Source organism: Delphinapterus leucas, chromosome X (assembly GCF_059928025.1).
Source record: "Delphinapterus leucas isolate spDelLeu-1000000601 "Yukka" chromosome X, BTC_Dleu_Yukka2, whole genome shotgun sequence".
NCBI lineage: Eukaryota > Metazoa > Chordata > Mammalia > Artiodactyla > Monodontidae > Delphinapterus > Delphinapterus leucas.
The window spans coordinates 26,222,627-26,242,125 of NC_143150.1; the positions used below are offsets into that span (position 1 = coordinate 26,222,627).

General features: G+C 40.1%; 1 protein-coding gene across 1 annotated transcript; it reads right to left on the bottom strand.

Annotated features, from left to right (window-relative positions):
• Nucleotides 1–678: 678 nt before the first annotated feature.
• Nucleotides 679–5,404, bottom strand: LOC111168245 (inositol polyphosphate 5-phosphatase OCRL-like). Its single transcript, XM_089904104.1, has 6 exons — nucleotides 5,241–5,404; nucleotides 4,421–4,541; nucleotides 4,164–4,325; nucleotides 2,223–2,962; nucleotides 992–1,108; nucleotides 679–887 (listed from the first exon to the last, which is right to left on the bottom strand). Exons 1-4 carry the CDS (start codon nucleotides 5,389–5,391, stop codon nucleotides 2,857–2,859), a joined length of 540 nt encoding a protein of 179 aa, XP_089760230.1. The 5' UTR covers nucleotides 5,392–5,404; the 3' UTR covers nucleotides 679–887; nucleotides 992–1,108; nucleotides 2,223–2,856.
• Nucleotides 5,405–19,499: the final 14,095 nt, after the last annotated feature.

The window sequence follows — 19,499 nt, forward strand, 5'->3', positions numbered from 1 at the left end:
AACTAGAGAAAGCCCGTGCACAGCAACGAAGGCCCAACCCAGCCAAAAATAAATTAAAAAAACAAAACAAAAAAACCCCAATGCCTTCTTTAAAAAAAAAATCCCATTTAACTCAATATATGCAAACTTTTGTTATTTCAACATGTAATCAATACTTAAAAAGTTGAGATATTTTACACTTTTTCCCTACTAAATTCAGTGTATATGCTCACAGCACATCTCAATTTGGACTAGCTACTTTCAAGTGCCCAACAGCCACCTATGGCTACTGGCTGTCATAATGGACAGCACAGATCTGGAAGGATACACACTGAATTGTCCACAGTGTTTTTCTTCGGAAGGAGGGAATGGCTGGGGAGAGCAGAGGTAAGAAATGAGGGATTTTTTACTTTTACCTTTTATTACATTCACAATGAACATTTCTATTTTATAATAAAAAATAATAAAAACTGATGTCAACTGACAGACCCCCCTCTACCATTACTCTAGATGCCCACTAACAGAACTAACCTTTCCTCTGATAGCAAATCTAATTCCTCTGACTCAATGCATCTGCTATTCCTCAAACCCGCCCCCTTCTTCCTGACCCCAATCCCTAAACAATAATCTCTTCACTCTTCACATTTCTATAGCTTCTCACCACGTTTAGTCTCTTCTCACCTCCACTATTCAAAGGCTAAGGAAGACTTAACCACTCACTCATGTTTCATGATGTTCAGCTGTGGGAGGGTCTGATTTGGGACCACAAAACTCATTCGTGCACAGATGTCCTTATAATCCTGATTCCTTCTCTCAAAGTCCTCCACGTGGGCAGCCAAGTGGGAACTGACAACGCAAAAGGTAGTGTTGTGAAATACAAATCTCACAGCTACCCCACCTTTGTTTCCCTGTTAGCAAGAGTAATTATCCACAGTTAGTACAAAGATGCAACTAGCACCTGAACTTCACATGGACATAAATCATAATTGAGCTCATTTCCAAAGTAACTCACCATCTTCCCCATGATTCCAGTCCCAACTGTTTCTGTAGCAACATCACGGATATATCGCCACTGGTCCTTTCTGGCAAATATCAGGAGCATCATCCCAACGAGGCGGACCAGTTGAACCTATGTGTTGCAGGGAATTAGAAGAGGTTCATGTTAATACCACTCTTTGCCACATATCGAATTCCCACAACTAATTTTCCACCAAGAAGATATAACCATGCCCTAATCTGAATCCAAATCCTCTAATTTCCCAGTGGGCCTCATAAACAGAAAACAAAATTTCTCTGGGAAAGCTTTAATCTGGCTCTGACCAGTAGGAGTTAAAAGTCTTTGGAGACAACGAGTACACTCAGCTCTAGATTCATTATTTTAATCACTTTTTAGCCTACCGTGAGTAGGCAGCATTAAAAATTCGAATAATAATGACAAAGCCTCTATCCCAGCTTGTTCCTTTTGCCTCTTCTTCCTAGTTTCTGATTTACAATTTCCTAAGAAATTAAAATGTATAAAATAACAATCCTTTTTACTTTTAAGTCTGTGAACTAGAAATATGTCTGAAATGTGTATTAGTCTATATGAGAGGAATAACATCTTCAGGAGTCTTATCACCTATATCAGCTGCTAGAAGATGCAGATGAAAATTACTTAGACAAATGACTCCTTTTAAAGGGCTTGGTATGGTAGCCCCATAATTAAAATAACTCTTCTGGTAGCTTCTACCACGTGCCTTCTAGAGACCAACAAATTGGGCCACCTTGCTAAAGTCAACTCTATTCTTGACTTACAACCAAGTTTCGAGCTCATTGAAATTCCACAACACTCCTGTTCTTGCTCCAATTCCAAAGCTTGCCCTATGCACCCACATGCTTCAAACTGCTTTTCTGTAAAGCATCCAGTTCTGACCATGTCAGCGAACAATTTCAATCTTAAACTCTCATTGCAAAAATCACTTATCTTATGTGTCATTATTTGAGTTAATTACTGCTATGAGGACAATAAAATTCTTCTTTTCTCCTAAAAACTACCTAAGCAATGAAACTATAAGATCGGGAAACTTAGGGAATTTTTTTTCTAGGAAATAGGAATAAAAAGGATTAGTCTGCCCTATCCCAGTATTACACATGGGGAAGAATTCAATTAAACCACTCTTTTGGAACAAGCTATAGATAACAGAGTAACTTCTAGTGAGTTCTATTTAGTTGTATACTAAAAAAGATAATTCAATGCGGCTTACTTTCTTATACTTGGCTTTGGAATGCAAACCCCTCTCCACAGCCAAGGACCACTCTTGTTCCTTCACAGATTCAAAGTAGAAAAAGGCTTCTGTGCTCAAGTCCAGCTCTTAGAATCTGAGAAAACAAGAGGATGTCGGATCTACACACATCCCATAATTATCTCTGACTACCTCCTGTCCCATTTTCTGAGACATTAGATGAAACAATGCGGAAAAGATAAATTTTAGAGAACTGCTCTATTGACTCAGGTGATCAGTAAGGACAAGTAGTTTTCTTTTCAAAAGACTCCCCGCCACAGGTATATGCACAGGCTATGCAAAACACAAACAAAAAAACCTCCATAAGGGATAACAGTAGAGCTTTGCTTATATATCCTAGAAATAGTCACTGTTAGAATTAACCTCAAATCTCAGTTTCTATGAAGTATATAGTTTTCTATGGGTTTTGAGAGGATTAGATGCTTCCTTACACCAATTTAGGTATCTGTTCCTTTATGATCTCACAAATTTGACCCACAAGTCAACTCTCACATATAGTCTACAGTAGGTTTTTACAAATGGTGGGGGGGAAAAAGCAAAATGTCACATAAACTAACACCAAACGTACAGCCAAAATGAACTTCCAGACGCCATTTTACCCAATGCAGTAGATATCAGGAGGATTCGGATCACAGTTCAGCCAAGGTTCTAGCCCACTATCTGGAGACTGGCCATTCACGTTCCATGTTCCAACAAAGAATCTAATACATGATACCAAAAAATAATTTAAAAACAAAGGTCAAGTGTGGATGGTCACAATAAGCAACATAATTTCTCAAACTGTTTTGCCACACACACACACCAAACCCTCTTGCCTGTAGAAGACAAAGGCAGTGGGCTTATTCTCTCCAAATTTTACATCAGGTAAACCTACAGAAAGGAACTAAGTCTCTATTTAAAAAACACAAGTTTAATTGCTCTACCACATTTCCTTTCTATTACATTCCATCCAAACTCATATTTGAAGGGAGAGCTTGTGGATGGGAAAGAGGTATCTTCATGCTATAAGGATGTCTAACATGGATAACTATTCCATAAGGAGTTGTAGTTAAATCCAAAAACTCACTTCCCGAAGGATTACAAGGACATCTGTGTAGGAAATTCTGTTGAGACAGATATAGTATTAAGGGGGAAAGCAGAAGGGAAAGCTCATGACTGTCTTAACTGTTTACATACAAATATAAGCATCACGGGAAATCTGAAGATCTGGAGGTTTCAGCATAGGGATATAGTCATGACTGAATTAGAATAAATGAGGCATAATGGGATAGCAGATGGGACTGGAATCTTGGACTAAAAGGGTACATGCTGTTCGAAAATAACAAAGAAAAGCGTTGCTGCTTTGAACATCGGGATACACGACACACACCACACGTAGTGAGTCCAGAAAAGAGGATATCACCAAGATGAAATGAAAAATATAATAGAGGAAAGAATCGAAGATAGACCTCCCAATCAAGATGCTTGGGTGAAACTTCCTTCAGTTAACTTCCCAAAGTAGGTAAATTAAAGTCTAGTGGCAATGGCGGACTTAATTTTCCAATATTGGCAAGAAGAAATTCAGCAGGTCAGACAGATAAACACACTTGCTTATGGAATGTACTAGGAGACAATTCTCTAGTACTTGTGAGCTTGACTTGGTTCTCTAAGAGTGGATAGAAAGGTTAGTAGAGGTGGTATCATTAGTAATTAGAAAATCCAAGGGAAATTGTAGCACTTGCATTATTTTGGATACGTATGTTATTGACCAGCATAAAGACAGGGGCTTGAATCAGCTCACCATTCTTTTCTTTATGCTTTTATTCTGAATTAAGCTAATTAAACTAATACCTTAAATACCCAAAGACCATTTTTTCCTATATGTACTAACGTTTAGCCTCAGTAAGTAGAAGAGAGACTAACCTGAAAGTCTGAATGTTGACATATTCTTTCTCTCGCTTTGCCAGGATGTGTTTGATGAGACCCTCCCGCTGCCCAGACTGGGTGTTTGGTACAAAGAGCTTCCGCATGGTATTGGTCACTTTGGGCTGTTCCTTGTTAGAAGCTTCCTTTTCACGTGGAAGCCTAGCAAATAAATGAGGAATTCAAAAGTGAGATTGCCTTAAACAATTCCCATGTGTGTCTCACACGTGGGAAATCTGTTTCAACATAGGACTTACATTCTATTCACTGAAGACGGTCGGGGTGGCGGTTCCCGATGAACCCCTGTAGGCTGATTCTGCAAATTTATTTTCTTGTCCAAATTCAAAGATGAAAAATTATCCTCAAATCCAAGAAGCCCTGAAGGACACAGAACCCAGAGTGGAAGGGGGGAGAGATAACATCCAACTTATCCAGGATTGATAGGACTTTGCTTTGATCAGCGGTTTTGGTTTGATCACTATTTGCTCAGTGGCGTTACCAAACAGAAAGGTATAAGAGTAGTGATAACGTAGATTGGGGGAAGAAGCACATCTGTCCCTGAAGCACTGACATATTAACTAGAATGACAGTAAGTTACGTTAACTTAGAACGTGAATAATAAGAGCTAGTCTTTATAGAAGACTTTTAGCACAACGCCTGGTTGATAGTAAGGAGCTATATCATTATCTCACTTAATTGTCACAAAGACCTCATGAGGTAGGTGCTATTAAAAATCTTCCTATGTTACAGAAAAAGAAACAGAAGCTCAGAGTTGTCAAAGTAATTGGACCAAGGTCATGTAACTAGTAAGTCAGAGAACGGGGATTCAAACCCAGGTAGTCTGGCTCCAGAGCCTGCACTTTTTACCCCTCTGCTAAGCTGGCACTGAAAGAGCTAATGTGCCACAGAAAGGATCAGGAGCGAACATGAGTCAGTGGGTACGGACTTGATAAAACCACTCCATAGGAGAAGGTATCTGACACTGACATTAATCCACATTATCTTATCTGCCCAGATAAAATCTATTGACTCTGCAATAATCATAGCAACCAGGGAAAAAAAGAATCTTTTCAGTACCTGAAAAAACAGAAGAGTTGTCCTCAGTGTCTAATTTCTGGTACCAGCTGGATGAGTCCTTTTGCTCTGGAACAAGAAGTTGTGACTGCGCTGGAGAGATAAGGGTCATAGTCAGAATGGAATGACTATTCCATTGAATGGAATATACCATAACCAAAGGCCATTCACTCAGCACTCAAGTGCAGGGGCCAGCGCCATTCTTGAATACAATGGAAGAGACTAAGAAAATGAGGGCAGCTCTGGGATCATCTGGGACCAGAGGAGGATTACAGTCTGCAGTAAGCTGTCCAAGGAATGAAACTGAAGATTCTGGAAATTGACTCAGTGTCCTTAAAGCTGAATAGACTTATTCCCTAACCTATCCCTGGGGCCATTCCTGAAGAAAAAAAAAATCGCCTATCAAGGCTCTAGGGGTGAGGTACTTTGCTAATGGCCACTTGCCTCTGTACAGCATGTCCCATGCAAGTAGTAGAAAGAAAACTGCTGAGGCTTGAGTTACCTTCCTGAGCAGCAAGGACCTCTGAGAGGAACTCCAGACAGCGTTCCTCATCAGGGATTTCAAAGTGGCGCTCTCTGGTCCAGTCCCCCTGAATCCGAATTTTGCAGCCACCTAAAAAGAATGGAAATCCATATACATATAGCTACGGAAAATAATGTTTTCTTGGGATATTTTCAACTTACCAATTTAATAGGAGAAGGTCCAGATTGCAAATATTCCAGACCTCTAACGTGTGAAGCATGCCTATAAGATCAAGGGATTGGGTGTGGTGGTGGTGCTGGGGGTGATGCACAGAGGAAAATCTAATGAAGGCTGATGAACTGTGTAAATGAGCAGCCCAATATAGTGATATGATATGTACTGAAATCACAGTTTCCTACTTTCTGATATATTGCTCAAATGTCACTGTAGGAACCTCCAAAATCTAGCAGAAGATCAATTCCTCAACCACCCTCCTCCCATCTCCTAGCTGGAAATTCCTACCACTTCAAATCCAAATCATATAGTAAGAGTCTCTGAAGAGTGAAGGGAAAAAAGGAAATATGATGGTTTGTTCCTAGGTACAGACTGTACCCAGGCAATTGAACTTATAAGTTAATTAAAAAAGAAAAGCATAATGGGATTGGTTTGAATTATTCTGAAAAGAAGCATCTATACCTCATTTACCTCAAGTGAAAAATGTATGTCTTGAATAAACTCATAAAAACAACATAATGACCCATGTCCAGGAGTGGTCTGGTTCAAGTACAGTCAGTTGGAAAACAGTATAATTAGAAGCAAAGTTATCTGGGACTTTAGTTTCTTATGTATATAACATACTGTCTCCCTTTTCTAATGCCCTCTATTTACCATCAACTGTCTGGATATGGTGACCCAGGAAACCCATGTCCTTGTTTACATTCTTATTTTAACTGATTTATTACATTTATTGCTTTCTCATGGCCCTGGAAACTATAAGCTCCTTAAGGGCAAGAGGCAGGCTGCACATACCGGCTATCCAACACAACACTCTCAATGGTCTCCCGGGGTTGTTTGGGACTGAGGGGCTTCTCAGGACTCAAGACTTCGAAAGCTAAGACTGGGAAAGTCCCAGGCAAACTGGGCTCATCGGTCACTTTATTGATAACAATGACGTCAGACTCCACAGACAGAAGGCATTTAATGACTACCAAGCTGGACTCTTTCACACTTGTAAATAACAAAGAGGTGAGAAAATAAAATGAAAATCCTAGTTTCTTATGGTAGAAATCCACTTCTGAACCTTTGACTCTCTCTTTCTTTGCATTTCTTTAAGTTTCTGTATTCACAGATATTTAGTGATCAGAAGAAAAGAGATAAACATAGAGGAAAAAAATGAAAAAGAAGGCACCCAAGAGGACCGCCAATAAGAAAATTAACGGGGGTGCCACTGTAAGGTGGAGAAAAAAAGAGGGGGCATGAATAAGGACTGTCAATTAGAGCAGCCTTGAAGATACGATGGGAAAACCTCCTTCAGGGCACAAGTAGTCCTCTCTTTCTCAGATAATTTATATTAAAAGTAGAAAAAAATTAAAAAAGAGCAGTTCCTACCTGATATAGACTTAGAGCAAGAACACACATTCTCTCTGTCCCACAATCCTTGAAGATATATTTTAGCAAATATAAAAAATAAACTGACCCATTTAACGGACAAAAGATTCCAGAAATTGCTTTACAAAGTAACACTAGATGCTCTCTCACCATGTTGCATGGGAAACAGGACAAATTACCCCCACCACCCAACCTTCTACTCTCCTCCCTTCCAGCCCCTCTGGCCTCTTTGTGATCAGCAAACACTCCTCTATCTTCAATTTCTCCTCTGAATACTCCCTGCATCTCTCAGTAGTTCTCAACTAAGCATGCATTAGAATTACCAGAGGCGCTTTTAGGAAATACTGACACTTGGGGCCCCATCCCAGGCCAAGAAAACAGAATCTCTGGGGGTGAAGCCCAGGCACTGGGAGTTTCTAAAACACTCCTCCAGGTGCTCTAGTGTATCCAGACTGAAAATCAGAGTCACCTGCAAACTGGCTGGGCCCTGAGACTAGCTCCCGCTGCGGCCCTCTGAACTAGAGGCTATTTATAGCCTTTCACACCCTATGTAATTTAAGACTGATGTCCTTATTTGTCCTAATGCCATCTCCAGACCATTCCCTCTCCTCCTCCCTCATGAAAAATCCCTTCTCCTTTGAGGCTCACCCACTGGGCTATGCCAGCTTCTTCCCTTCCCTCCTCCATGGAATCATGTACCAACTTCCCAGAAACTTCCAAATCCAGGCCTGATTAAGACTTCCTCTCCACTCACAGCCCTGCTTTAACTTTGCGTCCCTGAAAAATTAGCACAGAAAGCTCAGTCAACACCTTCAACTTCCTCATCTAACGACCTCGCCCCTCCACCTCAGCCACCTACTCCCTCAGTCCCTACTGGGGCTGCCTCAGTTCTACCCTGGACCTTTCATCACAGAAACACCATCACCTCATAAATCTCTAATTCAAATATCCCACTCTGAACTGTTACTCCTTCCAGCTTACCTGCTCTTATGGGGACCTCCAGCGCACTGATCCCTCCACTTTCTCAGTATCCATTCACTTCCTCCTGCTTTCACTTCCCTTTTTATCAAACAGATGCCATCATTTCACTCTGTTGCAAAAACCCAGAGCTGCCTTACCACTCTCACTCTGTTTTGGCTAACACCTATCTGGCTAACTCCCAACCCTCAGAAATCAAACTAACTGCCTTCTCTGTACTTACGTCTGAGGGAGTAAAACCACCCACCCACACACGCACGCACGCACATGCACACACACACACATACGCACACACACACACACACGCACACGCACACACATGCATACACACACACACACACACACACACAGCCCATTATAAATTGACTGCTAATCTCAACGGGGCCCTATATGATAGGAAGCAATCTAAGTTTCCATAGTCCACTTGTCTCCCACTACTATTTGGAACCACTATTCACACCTTCTCATTTATCCTCAATCTTTGGATCCCCCTCTTCTCAAGCTCTCTTCTTCATACTTTATGGGCTTTACCTCATACCTCAGAGGAAACGGAAGCCATCACATGGAAACCTACCTGTATCTGTACTCATCTTCTCCTTTCTCTTCTGATGCACAAAGGAGGAGTCCTCCTATCAAAGGCCATCTTCTTTTTGAATTTTCTCTAGACACCTCCCCCAAGTAGCTTGAACCTCTTCCTCACACAGGCTCCTTCTCATCAGCATTAAAATAAATCATGTTCTAAATCCTCCTCATTTAAAAAACAAAAAACCTTCCTGGACCCCATATCTTCCTCCAACTCCGGTCCACCTCTACATTCCCCCTTTGCAGTCAAGCTTTAAAAGACACACAGTTGCTACCTGCTCACCTGCCATTTCTCTCTTTAATCCACTCCAATATGACTTTGGCTCCCACCACCCCTCTGAAATTGCTTTGTTAAGGTCACCAATAATCTCCATATTGCTAAATCCAATGGATACTCTTCAGTCATCTTATCTGACCTAGCAGCAGAAATCAACACTTGACCCCTCCTTGAAATAGTCTCTTCCAAAGGCTTCTATGACACCATGCTCATCTAGTTTATCTCTCTCTTTGGTCACTAATTTTAAGTGCCCTTTGAAGCATCTCCTCCTCTATATGAACTTTAAAAAGTAGAGTGAGTTCAATCTTAAACCTTTTTCTCACTGTGTATCAGCACTGTCCAATAGGACTTTCTGTGATGATGGACGTGTTCTTTAACTGCACTGTCCAATATGGTAACCAATGACCCCATGTGGCTAAGGAGTACTTGAAATGTGACTAGTGCTGAGGAACTGAGAAACTGATTTTCTAATTTCGTTCTAACTAATTTAAATAGGCACACACGACTAGTGGCTATGGTATCTGAGAGCACAGCTCTATATACAGTCACATCATCTCTCATGGTTTCAAATACCCTCTATGTGCTAGAGACCCAGACTTTACTTCTGAGCTTCAGATGCATACATTCAACTGCCAATTTATCACCTACACTCAGATGTCTCAAAGAAATCTCAAAGTAAACATAGCTAAAACTGAGTTTGTGACCCCTACCCCAGGAAAACTCATTCCTCCTGCAACGTTCTTATTTCTGCAAATGGTACCACCATCCACATTCATGCCAGAAATCTCGAATTCATCCTTGACACTTCAGCTCACCCCTACACCCACACCAACCTCTGTTGATTTAACCTCCAAAAACATTTATCAGATCTGTCCACTTCTCTCCATTCTTACTCTCTAGCTTAAACTACTGAAGGAGGCTCCTAACTGGCACCCAAACACAGGCATAAAATCCTTCATATTCTTTCAATTTTTAAAAATCTGTAAATCCAGATTCCTTATCATGGCTTACAAGACCCTACCGGATCTGGTCCTAGCCTGTCCTACCTTGGTGCCTGAGCCTTATTTCAGGCATCCTGGCCTTCTTTCACTTCAAAGAAAGTGTCAAGCTACTTCCCAAATTGGGGCCTTTTCACATGCAGTTCCTTTTACCTGGAATACTCTTCCCCATTTTCACCTGTCTCTTACTTATCCCCTCTGGTCTCAATTTAAATGTCACTTCTTCAAAGAGGCCTTCCCTGAGTACCCTGCCTAATTTAGTTAGCACTCTTATAAACTCTCTGTATTTCTCCTTGATAGCATTTATCAAAACTGCAATTATGGGGAATTCCCTGGCAGTCCAGTGATTAGGATCCTGGGCTTCCACTGCAGAGGGCCTGGGTTTGATCCCTGGTCAGGAAACTGAAATCCCACAAACCACGCGGTGTGGCCAAAAAAAACCCCACCAAAACAAACCAAAAAAACCCCCCTGCAATTATACGACTATACCTTCTCAGTTTAAATTCTGTTTCCTTCACTAAGTTTCATGAAGTACCATGCCTATATTGCTTTCTGCTATATCCCCAGAACACAGCGCCTGGCACATGAAAGGTATTCACATGTTTATGGAACGCATTAATGGATTACAGGCATCTACGTGACACTAGCATCAAACAGCACAGAAGCAAGAACCAAGGCTGGAGGAGCAACCTTACCTATGCTGCTCTCTACTGATTGTGCAGCGCTTAGAAGAGCGCCTGGCAAATAGAAGGCACTCGACAATCATTTGTTGAATAATGAATAAAAGAGAGTTTAATATTAGGGAATTAGTGTAATACAGTCCATCAATAAGTCAAATAAGGAAGAACAATATAACCATCTCTATAAATACAAAAGACGTTTGATAAAATTCAATATACATTCACCATTTCAAAAACCACACAAACTTGAAATAAATGCAGTTTCTTAACATGGTTTTAAAAAACCCTATCAAATCAACAGGCAACAACATCCTCAACAGTGAAGCACCACTTGAGGCATTCTCACTGAAACCAGGACCTAAACATAAATCATCATCATTATTTAACATTGATCTCCAAATTCTTGTTGGTGTAATGAGACATGAAGCAAAACTAATAGTTATAGCTACTAGAAAGAGACAAAACTACTATTTGCAGACGACTAGGGCTGTCTATCAAAACCAAAAAAGAAAATAAACAGCCCCCCAAAAATAAAAATAAATTTCTGTGAAGTGGCTGGATAAAAGGTAAATATCTAAAATTCAACAGCTGCTCTGTATACTAGTAATAAGCAATTAGAAGATAAGAGAAAAAAAGGTTCCACTGACAAAAGCAGCAAACAAATAAAATCCATCAAAAAACAGTTAACCTACAAATGTGATAGCTATGAAGAAACCACAAAATGTTACTGAGAGATATAAAGAGCAACTGAGTAAGCAGAGATAGATATACCATGTTCCTTGACAGTGACTTAATTTCATAAAGGAGTTAATTTAATAAAATTTAGTGCATATCTATGGTGAAACATTATCCGTTAAAAATCATGTTTTTGGAGGAAACAAGATGGCGGAGTAGAAGGACGAGCTCTCACTCCCTCTTGCGAGAACACCAGAATGACAACTAGCTGCAGGACAATCATCGACAGGAAGACACTGGAACTCACCAAAAAAGATACCCCACATCCAAAGACAAAGGAGAAGCCACAATGAGACGGTAGGAGCGGCGCAATCACAGTAAAATCAAATCCCATAACTGGTGGGTGGGTGACTCACAGACTGGCGAACAATTATACCACAGAAGTCCACCCACTGGAGTGAAGGTTCTGAGCCCCACGTCAGGCTTCCCAACCTGGGGGTCCGGCAATGGGAGGAGGAATTCCTAGAGAATCAGACTTTGAAGCCTAGTGGGAATTGATTGCAGGACTTCCACAGGACTGGGGGAAACAGAGACTCCACTCTTGGAGGGCACACACAAAGCAGTGTGTGCATCAGGACCCAGGGGAAGAAGCAGTGACCCCACAGGAGACTGAACCAGACCTAACTGCTAGTGTTGGAGAGGCGGGGGTTGGATCTGTTTCACCGTGGGGACAAGGACACTGGAAGCAGAAGTACTAGGAAGTACTCCTTGGCGTGAGCCCTCCCAGAGTCTGTCATTAGCTCCACCAAAGAGCCCAGGTAGGCTCCAGTGTCGGGTTGCCTCAGGCCAAACAACCAACAAGGAGGGAACCCAGCCCCACCCATCAACAGTCAAGTGGATTAAAGTTTTACTGAACTCTGCCCACCAGAGCAACAGTCAGCTCTACCCACCACCAGTCCCTCCCATCATGAAACTTGTACAAGCCTCTTAGATAGCCTCATCCACCAGAGGGCAGACAGCAGAAGCAAGAACTACAATCCTGCAGCCTGTGGAACAAAAACCACATTCACAGGAAGATAGACAAGATGAAAAGGCAGAGGGCTATGTACCAGATGAAGGAACAAGATAAAACCCCAGAAAAACAACTAAATGAAGTGGAGATAGGCAACCTTCAAGAAAAGAATTCAGAATAATGATAGCGAAGATGATCCAGGACCTCGGAAAAAGAATGGAGGCAAAGATGGAGAAGATGCAAGAAATGTTTAACAAAGACGTAGAAGAATTAAAGAACAAACAAACAGAGATGAACAATACAATAACTGAAATGAAAAATACACTAGAAGGAATCAATAGCAGAATAACTGAGGCAGAAGGGGTGGGGAGGAACAATATAGCGGACGGGGAGCAGGAGGTACAAAGTATTGTAAGATAGGCTCAATATGTATTATACAACACGGGGAATATAGGGAATATTTTGTAATAACTGTAAATGGAAAGTAACTTTAAAAATTGTAAAAAATAAAATAAACTTTTAATTTAAAAAAAGAAGAAATAGATGATCTGAATAGGCCTATATTTATTAATAAAATTGAACCAATAATTAATAAACTTTCAAAACAGAAAGCACTAGGCCCAGATGAATTCTACCAAGTATTTAATACCAATTCTTTACAATCTCTTTCAGAAGATAGAAGCAGAGGAAATACTTCGTAATTCATTGTGTGAGACCAGTGTTACCCTAATACCAAAACCAGACAAAGACATTAGAAGAAAAGTACAGACCAGCATCTCTCATGAGCATAGATGCAAAAATCCTCAACAAAATATTAGCAAATCAAATCCAACAGTGCATAAAATGAATTATACACCACAACCAAGTGGGATTTATCTCAGGTATGCAAAACTGGTTCAACTTTCAAAAATCAGTTATTTAACCCATCACATCAATAGGCTAAAGAGGAAAAATCACATGATCATATCAGTAGATGAAGAAAAAGCATTTGACAAAATCCAACACCCATTCATGATAAAAACTCTCAGTAAACTAAGAATAGAGGGGAAATTTCTTCAACTTTTGTAGAAAGAATATCTACAAAAATCTTATAGCTAACATCACACTTAATGGTGAGAAGCTTGGAGCTTTCCCACTAAGAACAGAAACAAGGCAAGACTTCCCCCTTACCACTGTTTTTTAACATCATAAACTCTAGCAAATGCAACAAGACAAGAAAAGGAAATAATAGGTATACAGATTGGGAAGGAAGAAATAAATTGTCTTTATTCCAGATGACATGATTGTCTATGTAGAAAATCTGAATGCATAGACCAAAAAAAAAAAAAAAAAAGAAATCCTGGAATTAATAAGCAATTATAGTAGCAAGGTTGCAGGATACAAGGTTAGTATACAAAGTAGTCCATTGCTTTCCTATATACCAGCAATGAATAAGTGGAATTTAAAATGCAATGTCATTTACATTACCACACCAAAAAATGTAAAATTTAGCTATAAATCTAACAAAATATATACAAGATCTATATAAGGAAAACTATAAAACTCTGATGAAAGAAATCAAAGAACTAAATAAATGGAATGATATTCCACGTTCACGTATAGTAAGACTCAATATTGTCAAGATGTCAGTTCTTCCCAAATTGATCTGCAGATTCAATGTAATCCCAATTAAAACCCCAGTAAGTTATTTTGTGGATATCAACAAATTGATTCTAAAGTTTACATGGAGAGGCAAAAGACCCAGAATAGTCAGCACAGTATTGAAGGAGAGAAACAAAGTTAGAGAACTGACAGTACCCAACTTCAAGACTTACTATAAAGTAGTCAAGACAGTGTGGTATTGGTTAAAGAACAGACAAGTAGATCAATGGAACAGAATAGAGAGCCCAGGAATAGATCCACATAAATATAGTCAGCTGATCTTTGACAAAGGAGCAAAAGGAATACAATGGAGCAAAAATAGTCTCTTCAACAAATAGTGCTGAAACAAGTGGACATCCACATGCAAAAAAGAAAAAAGAATCTAGACACAGACCTTCAAGAAACTAGCTCAAAATGGATCACAGATCTAAGTGTAGAATGTAAAACTATAAAACTCCTAGAATATAACATAGGAGAAAATCTAGATGATCTTGGATTTGATGGTGACTTTTTAGATACAACACCAAAGGCACAGTTCATAAAAGGAAGGATTAATAAGCCAGACTTCATTAAAATTAATACTTTTTGTGCTCTGCAAAAGACACTATCAAGAGAATGAAAAGTTGATTCACAGACTGGGAGAAAATATTTGCAAAAGACATATCTGATAAAGGATTGTTATCCAAAATACACAAAGAAGTCTTAAAACTAAATAAGAAAACAAAAAACCTGATTTTAAAAAATGGGCCAAAGACCTTAATAACCATCTCACCAAAGCAGCTATACAGATGGCAAGTAAGCATATGAAAAGATGCTAGGGGCTTCCCTGGTGGCGCAGTGGTTGAGAGTCTGCCTGCCGATGCAGGGGACACAGGTTCGTGCCCCCGTCCGGGAAGATCCCACATGCCGCGGAGTGGCTGGCCCCGTGAGCCATGGCCGCTGAGCCTGCGCGTCCGGAGCCTGTGCTCCGCAACGGGAGAGGCCACAACAGTGAGAGGCCCGCGTACCGCCAAAAAAAAAGATGCTACACATCATACGTCATCAGGGAAATGCAAATTAAAATAATAATGAGATACCACTACATACCTATTAGAATGGCCAAAATCCAGAACACAGACAACACCAATTGCTGGCAAGAATGTGGAGCAACAGGCACTCTCAATCATTGCTGCTGGGAATGCAAAATGGTGCAGCCAGTTTGGAAGAGAGTTTGGTGGTTTCTTAAAAAACTAAACATACTCTTACCATACAATTCAGCAATCATGCTCCTTGGTATTTACCCAAAGAAGCTGAAAACAGGTCCATGTAAAGACCTGTGCACAGATGTTTATAGCAGCTTTATTCATAATTCCCAAAACTTGGAAGCAACCATGATGTCTTTCAGCAGGTAAATAGATAAACTGGTACATTTAGACAATGGGATATTATTTAGTGCTAAAAACAAATAAGCTATGAAGCCATAAGAAGACATGGGAGAATCTTAAATGCATATTACTAAGTGAAAGAAGCCAATCTGAAAAGGCTACATACTGTATGAATCCAACTATATGACATTCCGAAAAAGGCAAAACTATGGAGATGGTAAAAAGATCAGCGGCTGCCTGGTGTTGGGGTGGGGATGAGGGATGAATAGGTGGAGCACAGAGGATTTTTAGGGCAGTGACAATACTCTTTTTGATACTCTAATGATGGATACACGTCATTATACATTTGTCCAAACCCATGGAATGTACAACACCAAGAGTGAACACTAATGTAAACTATGGACTTTGGATGATAATCATGTATCAATATAGATTGATTGATTTTAACAAATGTGTCACTGTGGTGCAGAGTGTGGATAATGGGGGAGGCTATGCATGTGTGGGGGCAGGAGGTATATAAGAAATCTCTATATCTTCCACTTAGTTTTGCTGTGAACCTGAAACTGCTCTAAAAAATAAAGTCTGTTAAAAAATATTCAGAAAACATTTTCTTCAAGCAGTGCACAAAACTGACAGTGCTGAGAAATTAGTGTTCCTGCATCATAATGCCCAAATTTTTTAATGTGAAAAACCTCATTTTTAAACAAAAATTTTAAATAGTTTTTCAATAAAATTTTGGATTTACTCTTCTATTCCTGAAGTTTTTTCTACGATAGTGTTATTTAGTTTTGGCCTTAGCTTCAGGAAAATATTGTTTTTAACATGTGGGCATATAGCATTTTGTCTAAATGTATATTCAGTGCACCTCTAGTCACCAAGTAAACAAGAACAGCAGAATCACTAGGAATATTTCACTTAACCCATTGTCAGTTTTCTGATTCATCCAATGGGCATGTATTCTAGCTCCTGCTCAGTTTAGGTGTACCTTCATAACTTAATATCACTTTTAAAAAATCAAAGTCACCATTTTGGGTAGACATTCCCCAACATTTATCAAGTTCAGCACTAACAATCTTATTCAGTAAGTCAATTCATTCTGTTACCTGGGCATACCTTTTACAACTAGTACCTCTTCGGTGGCTGGCTCATCAGGAAGTCACACTGTTCAAAGCTAAATCTTTCCTGCTGTTCTTTCTTCAAGGCAGATTTGGTTACTGCTTTAAATTCTTTCCAGCCTAAAATTGCTATAGTGTTGCTCTCTACTTTAGAATTTGGGGATCTGATTCATCTGTGTGCTAAAGCAAATCCCAACTTAATTCTCGAGACTTACATTGGCCCTGACAGTGAGTATTCCCTTGGCCTGCCTTCACACTGAAGGGCAGTGGCTTTCTACTCTGGGATGGGTTCTTGTTTGGCTTATCTTTTACTCAGGCTGACTTTTAAAACACATGGCTCTGTACTTTGGCAAACACAGACTAGTTGTGCTCTAAGGACTTGTCAGACGCATACCCTCAAACCCACAGTTGCTCAACTTATCAAAAGCTCTGCTGAGAGAAATCAAATTTTATGGAGGATTGCCTGAAGGCTATGAAGTCCATCCATTTCTCTGGTCTAAAATTTATCCCTGGATAAAAGTGTACCCCTGGGGCTTCGCTGGTGGCGCAGTGGTTGAGAGTCCGCCTGACGATGCAGGGGACACGGGTTCGTGCCCCGGTCCGGGAAGATCCCACATGCCGCGGAGCGGCTGTGCCCGTGAGCCATGGCCGCTGAGCCTGCGCGTCCGGAGCCTGTTGCTCCGCAACGGGAGAGGCCACAACAGTGAGAGGCCCGCGTACCGCAAAAAAAAAAAAAAAAAAGTGTACCCCTGAATACAAGAATACTGTATCCCTGGACTGAATTGCTTTGGCCCCGACTTAACTGCTTTTTAAAAAATTGAGATATAATTCACACACCATAAAATTCTCCTATTTAAAAATTAAAATGTACAATTTGGGCTTCTCTGGTGGTGCAGTGGTTGACAATCCGCCTGCCAATGCAGGGGACATGGGTTCGAGCCCTGGTCCGGGAAGATCCCACATGCCGCGGAGCAACTAAGTCCGGAAGCCACAACTACTGAGCCTGCACTCTAGAGCCCATGAGCCACAACTACTGAAACCCGAGAGCCTAGAGCCCGTACTCCGCAACGAGAAGCCACCGCAATGAGAAGCCCACGCACCGCAACGAAGAGTAGCCCCCACTCGCCGCAACTAGAGAAAGCCCGCGCGCAGCAATGAAGACCCAACAGAGCCAAAAATAAATAAATAAATTTATTTTAAAAAATAAATAAAATGTACAATTCAATGTTTTTTTAGTATATTCACAGAGTCGTGTAACCATCACCACAGTTATTCTTTGGAACATTTTCATCACTCCCCTCCAAAAAAAATCCCATACCCATTAGCTGTCACACCCTCTTTCCCCTCACCAACCACCACCATCATCCACTGCCAACCACTTCTATTTTCTCTTATAGATTTGCCTTTTCTAAATGGTTCATGAATGGAATCATCCAATATGTGGTCTTTTCTGACTGGAGTCTTTCACTAAGTATATTTTCAAGGTTCATCCATGTTGTAGCATGTATCATTACTTCATTCCTTTTTTATGGATGAATAATATTCCGTTTGTGGATATGCCAAATTTTACTCATTCATTCATCAGTTGATGGACACTTGGGTTGCTTCCACTTTCTGGCTATTGTGAATAATGCTGCTGTGGAACTACTCTTTATTTTTTTTTGGCCATGCTGCATGGCTTGTGGGATCTTAGTTCCCCTACTAGGGATCGAACCTGGGCCCCTGCAGTGAAAAGAACCAAGTCCTAACCACTGGACAATCAGGGAATTGCCTGGAATTACTTCTAATGAATTGCACTTTAGCATTACACTAGTAGCTTACACTGAGGGATATCACAAGAAATATACTAGAAATGTGAGATTTTTGACAGTAAGTAAAATTTATTGCCCAGGATCCTATTTATAAGAATTCATAAGAGTTAAGCTTAATCTGAAAAACTGGTTTTGTTTTAGATGCTTAGAGACACTGAATCCTGTAACTATTTTTTCACTCTTGGTGTTCACTTTAGAAAGCTTGGAAACAAGTTTATGGCCCACTTCTAGCAGGTATACAGGACCTTGATTTTTTACTTGTAATTGTCTTCTAGCCTGATTGCTTGCTTATATTTATATTGTTGTATTATCCTTTTTTGAAAAGCATGGGGTATAAACATTAGTGGCCATTTAGCCCCCTCTACAAGTCATGACTGAACAGAAACAAGGCCTTGAATATTGAGAGAAAGCAAACTAGAACTCATTTGGGCAAGAGGACCATATGCACATCCTCTTAAATTTCAATAACTGCCTTCAAGGCAGAGGTGGAAAATCGTAAGTTACCAAGACATAAATAAAAAAGTCATTTTACCTTTATCCATATGTTCTAAACTGGGATCCTAGAAATAGTAGAGGTTCTTCAGTTAAATGTTTTCTACCAGAGATTCAAACTACCTATGGAACTCATTTGTTATTTTCATCCATTTCACATATAGGGGTTCCATGTACAATTTCAGTTTACAAAATAGTTCTAACATGTTTGAAAATCCCTGGGAGTGAGAAAAACAAGAGATAGGTAGTTGGAAAACTTGGGTTTGCCCTTAACTTGCTTTGTTATTCCCTGGGCATGCTTTCTTCTGTGTAGAACGAGGTGAGTTGGATTAGAAATTTCTGAGGTTCTTTCCAGCTCTGCCACTCTATCATAAGTCACAAAAATTAAATAGCTTTCTGAATGCAGCCACACTACCAATTATTTAACAAAGCAAAATCTTATTTAAATAGATTGCATTGATTTAAGCTTGAGGAGTTCTGCCGTAGGGGAAGTGAATAAGCCATCAGTGGTGTTCTTGTTGCTTTTTTACTTAAACTCTTGAATTAAAACTGTATGTATTTTTTAA

What these genes read in the sequence shown, in the direction of transcription:
- LOC111168245 (XM_089904104.1), bottom strand. Translation starts at nt 5,391, where the DNA reads ATGGTATATTCCATTCAATGGAATAGTCATTCCATTCTGACTATGACC. An exon ending in CAACTCTTCTGTTTTTTCAG is followed by an intron (nt 4,542 to 5,240) that starts GTACTGAAAAGA and finishes TGTGTCCTTCAG; the next exon opens with GGCTTCTTGGATTTGAGGAT. An exon ending in CCGTCTTCAGTGAATAGAAT is followed by an intron (nt 4,326 to 4,420) that starts GTAAGTCCTATG and finishes TTTATTTGCTAG; the next exon opens with GCTTCCACGTGAAAAGGAAG.